The sequence below is a fragment of the Cygnus atratus genome, chromosome 4 (assembly GCF_013377495.2).
Source record: "Cygnus atratus isolate AKBS03 ecotype Queensland, Australia chromosome 4, CAtr_DNAZoo_HiC_assembly, whole genome shotgun sequence".
Taxonomy (NCBI): domain Eukaryota; kingdom Metazoa; phylum Chordata; class Aves; order Anseriformes; family Anatidae; genus Cygnus; species Cygnus atratus.
In genome coordinates, this window is record NC_066365.1 from 48791591 (window position 1) to 48796373 (window position 4783).

At 39.6% G+C, this 4783-nt stretch overlaps 1 protein-coding gene across 10 annotated transcripts in view; it reads right to left on the reverse strand.

The window, feature by feature from the left end:
* Positions 1 to 4589, reverse strand: part of CEP135 (centrosomal protein 135) — a 31815-nt gene extending 27226 nt beyond the window's left edge. For 4 of the 10 annotated variants that reach the window (XM_035553300.2, XM_035553345.2, XM_050710655.1 and 1 more), the window contains exons 1-5: positions 4487 to 4589; positions 3209 to 3330; positions 1863 to 2027; positions 1018 to 1208; positions 355 to 522 (exon numbers count right to left, since the gene is read on the reverse strand). In XM_035553300.2, coding sequence (XP_035409193.1) covers positions 355 to 522; positions 1018 to 1208; positions 1863 to 1975 — 472 coding nt within the window. In that variant the 5' untranslated portion in view covers positions 1976 to 2027; positions 3209 to 3330; positions 4487 to 4589. Of the gene's footprint in view, positions 1 to 354; positions 523 to 1017; positions 1209 to 1862; positions 2028 to 3208 lie in introns of all 10 variants that reach the window. The other 6 variants (XM_035553318.2, XM_050710654.1, XM_035553311.2 and 3 more) reach the window with 6 other exon arrangements.
* Between the last annotated feature and the right edge of the window lie 194 nt (positions 4590 to 4783).

Consider the following 4783-nt stretch of genomic DNA (forward strand, 5'->3'; position numbering starts at 1 on the left):
CATGAATAAACTTCTATCAGGCAGAGTGGGTTCTTTGCTTGCAGGGTAACATTATATTAAAAACAAAGCAAAACAGTATTTCCAGAGGGAAAAATTACTCTTTGTTATACAATTAAATAAGAATGTACAGTATTTGATGATGCAGTATGGAAAAATCCTAGAAGAGTGGCGAATCCTAGAAGAGTGGTGAAGCATACTTCACTGCAGAAAGACAGACAAAAGCATCTTTAAGGGGAAGGACTTGAAATGCAGAAAGGTATGAAAAACAGAGTTACTATGAAAAGATTATGTTCTAAAGAGACAAAAAAAAAAGCCTAGAGGAAAGTTAAAGTATTTATGATTATTTACACGCACCAGGTGTTTGCACCACTGCTTGCAGATTCTTCTCCTGAAGCTGCTGAATTTTTTCAGTCTTGGATTTGTTCTCTTTTTCCAGACTTTTAATTTTATGCACATACTGGTTATTCAGAAATCTTAAGTCAGCTGTTTCATGCTCAACCCTCCTTAAGTTGGCTTTCAAGTCTTTAAAGGAAAGAAAGAGCAATTTTATCTTTCTTATTCATTATTATTTTTCCTAGTAGCACCAAAATAGGTATTAAAACTAAGCTTATATTCTTCTTCTATAACATGAAGTTTCCAATAGTCATTCACGTGTTTATGTATGTATACAAACACAAATATATGTTTAAACATACAAAAACCCTTTGTAGAATAAAAGCAAATTTAACAACAGCATTTATTTACTTTAAATTAAAAAGTAGCATTTCAAAGTATGAAAGCATATATTAAAAAGTTCTAACAGTTTCATGTTTGATTAAAATAATGACTTGCTGGACCTCAGAAGCTTTTTAATCACAAAGAAATATCTGCATACGAGCCTTAATTTATTAAAGGCACTAAAGTCAATGACCACTCACAAGCATAAGAACAGATATGTGAATCTGCAGATTTGTCCACAATTTTATTTTGACACTGATGGATTAGAAAAAGTATCTTTTTTTAAATTATTATTATTACCTTTAACGTGACGATCAGATTGCTCTTTCAGTTTTAGTATTTCCAAATGTAGTTCATTATTTTCCCTGGTAAGTTTAGCATTCTCTGTCTTATAAGGTTCTAAAATAGCATCATAATTGCTGAACTCTTTTTCGATTTTTCCAGCAGATAATTTTGCACTGCGCAGGCTCTCTGTTGTATGAACAAGATCACTAGAATCAAGGAGCATCGGACATGTTAGGAATGTTGTCAGCCTTTAAACCGCAGATTCAAATATTTATTAGGAGCTTAGAAACAAAACCTATTGCCCAAGACCACTGTAAAGCACTGGTCTTAGGCAACACGGTTCTTAAGCATAGAACAAATGGGTTCCAAGAAGGGCAAAGAGAACATTCACGTAAGAAAATCTGAAAGATGGGAATCATCCACTAGGAAAGAACAGGACAAACATAAAAAATAAAGCTATGGGGAAAGCATATCAGGAGTTCACATGTGATGATTCAATAAAGTCTCTTTTCTACATAAAGTGAGAAATTCACAGCTGTCCAAATAACTCCAAACACTATATATATAGTAGCACTTGAACCACAGAAGAAAGCTATAGTCAAGAATTAAAAAGATCAGAAGGTTACTAGTATTTATATATTGTTGAGATAATTACAGAGATTACCAGTAAGTAGATATAAAAACTTCTGTGAACATCAAATTAGGGGATAGAGTCTAAACCCATCTACTAGACACCAGAATGAGACAAATAGTGTTTAGACTAAGCATTTTCCCTCATGTCAAAAATTAAACAATGCCTCCTATATGATTACGACGACTTTTTTTTTTTTTTTTTTTTTAACAGAGTCTTCTTTGAATACCTAAAAAGCTTTTCCACCAAAGGTAAGCTCTCCAGTCCCAGTGGCTGCCGATAGCCCAGCTGATCTAGACGTTTCCTGAGATTAACGAACTTCCTCTCTGCTGCTGTAGTCATTGTAAACACACCTCCAAAGTGGCTTTTCTAACACTCAGGAAAAATAGGACACCTGTAAAACATCATCTGTTACAGCATTTCTTCTTCAAAGCAGGAATAATGCAGAAAATAGTACTGGAAAAGTAATTTATTGCATAGTAAATACAGCATTTAAGCATCTTCTGAAAATTTAGGTAAACCAAAGCAGAATTACTGGGCATCTAAAAAGCTTTCATAATATTTATATCTTTCTTTTAAAATTAATATTTGCTGTGGCAATTAATTATCTCTTTCTGAGCATTTCCTAACATCTTAAGAGTCCAAACGTGGACTTTTCTTTCCAGAACTGAACTCAGAAAAGATCCTTCCGTGGGAACGTGGGAAGACTAAGAAGTAGATTCTGATTTTTTGAATCATCACGGCATCTTTTACAATCCAAATTGACACATTACCCCCCAAAAACCCATATACTACCATTCATGGATCAGAAGGTTGGTTGGTTTTGTTTTTTTGACTGATTAGTTTTTTGTTCATTTGTTTATTATTGATATGATCTAAAAGGAGTCTAGATCAACACTATGGTATCTGAATCCAGAGGAATTTTTTTGCCGTAGGCATTTGAAGAAGGAAGTAGTTTTACATTGTTAAATACTTTTGAATTCAGGGATATAGTAAGAAATTGAAGACTAAAGTTGATGCTTCTCAAATACATGAAAACATCTCCTCAGTAGTTAGAAATATTAATGATGTCCATAAAACACTTCCCCTTATGTTTCTTCAGAAGATTCATTATTAGCTTACTCTTCACACAGGTGAACACCTGAGCAGCCAAACTGCCAATAAGAGGAAGCATTATTTGCATTTTGTATAAAGGGGAAAGAAAACTGTTATTTAAAACATGCTGTTTCACAATTCCCCATTTTTAAAAAGATACTAAACAGATATAACAGGGTATTTGAAAATAAAAGTATTAATGAATAATAAAATGAGAAAACATGCAATTTTCTCTCATGTTTGAGACAGAAAAGTAAAATCTCATCATTTCATAACAGATTAAATAGGTCTAGGAATAGGACAAAATTTGCCAGGTATGCTCAATGAGTGAGAGAAAAATCACCACTCTTAGGAGCATCTGTTCCAGGTACTACTAAACCGAAGTGCTTCATTCAGGACCTTGAGGAGGCAAGAGCAGGGAAAACAACACCAAATTACACATTGTACTGGGATGGTTAGAGGAAGAGGAGGCACACTTACTTCCTTTAAGTGGTAACTGTTAGTGAGAAGTCATTCTTGTAAATGCTCTTTGTTCTCCTTTGACAGACAAAGATTAAACTGAAAGTGACGATCTTGGTGTTTCTGCAACAATGTTGAGCATTCTGTGTTGAATTCAGGAAAGCAGTGACTGTTATTGTATCTAGATCTAGTCTCACAAATCCATCTTTCTTACTAGAGAAGCAAGCTGATAACTCTTGAGCACATCTTTTCCTTTAGAAGAACCTTATCAGTTGAAAAGATCAGTCAAAGCGGTTCATCAGACTTGATTTAATAGCTCATGTTTGGGAAAAACAAAGGGTTTTTCCATTAATCACATTAGGAGAGCTTTACAGAAGAAACACAGCAAAGATGAGGCTTCGTAGCAGAAGACATAATATGGTCATGGAGACACAGAAGAAAGAGAAAACAACACAGCTGGCAATGGGACACTAAGAAATTAGCATGGGTAAGTTCATATGCTATGAAATTAAATTCTTTGTTGGGTCAGCAACACTAACATCAAGAATTATGAACTGGAGTTTCCAGTCTTGGTTCTGAGAAATACCAAAATTCGCTTTCCATTCATCAGAACAAAGATGCTGAAGACATTTCTACTGTGAAAGATGTTCACGAAGAAATCTGTTCCTGTACTGTAACTGTCACAGAGCTCATTCCACTATAAAGAGCTAGTTATGTTTTCACGCAAGTAAAATGGGCGCCATGGGGACCAAGCATAGAATCATTAGGGTTGGAAAAGACCTCCAAGACCGTCTGGTCCAACCATCCCCCTACCACCAATGTTACCCACTAAACCACGTCCCTAAGCACCACGCCCAACCTTTCCTTGAACACCCCCAGGGACGGTGACTCCACCACCTCCCTGGGCAAGCCGGCCCAGTGCCTGACTGCTCTTTCTGAGAAGAAATGTCTCCTCATTTCCAACCTGAACCTCCCCTGGCACAACTTGCGGCCATTCCCTCTGGTCCTATCACTGGTTATCTGTGAGAAGAGGCCGACCCCCAGCTCCCCACACCTTCCTTTCAGGCAGTTGTAGAGAGCAATGAGGTCTCCCCTGAGCCTCCTCTTCCCCAGACTAAACAACCCCGGTTCCCTCAGCCGCTCCTCACAGGACCTGTGCTCCAGGCCCTTCACCAGCTTCGTAGCCCTGCTCTGGACGCGCTCCAGGGCCTGGATTCTCCATTCAAGAGCTCCCAGCAGCCGCCCCCCAGCGGGAGGAGCCCTCACGCCGCCGCCCCATTACCCGCCCCGGCCCCGTACCGTTACGGCCGAGCCGTGCCGGGGCAGCTCCCGGTTTGAAAATGGCGCGCGGAGCACCCGCCGCTTCCGCCCCGTCACCGCGGCAACGCGGCACGCGCCCCCGCCCCCGCCGCCGGCCCGGCCAACCGCCGCCCGCCCCGCCCCTTCCCGCGAGACCGGCAGCTCTCGCGCTGTGAGGGGACGGGGCCCTGCCCCGAGGGGCTGGCCCGCCCTGCCCCTTCTACCTCAGCACCCCGAGCCGCAACAATGGAAATCGCTCCCCATTTTTTCCCTTTTTTAAAAAACACACCACATAAA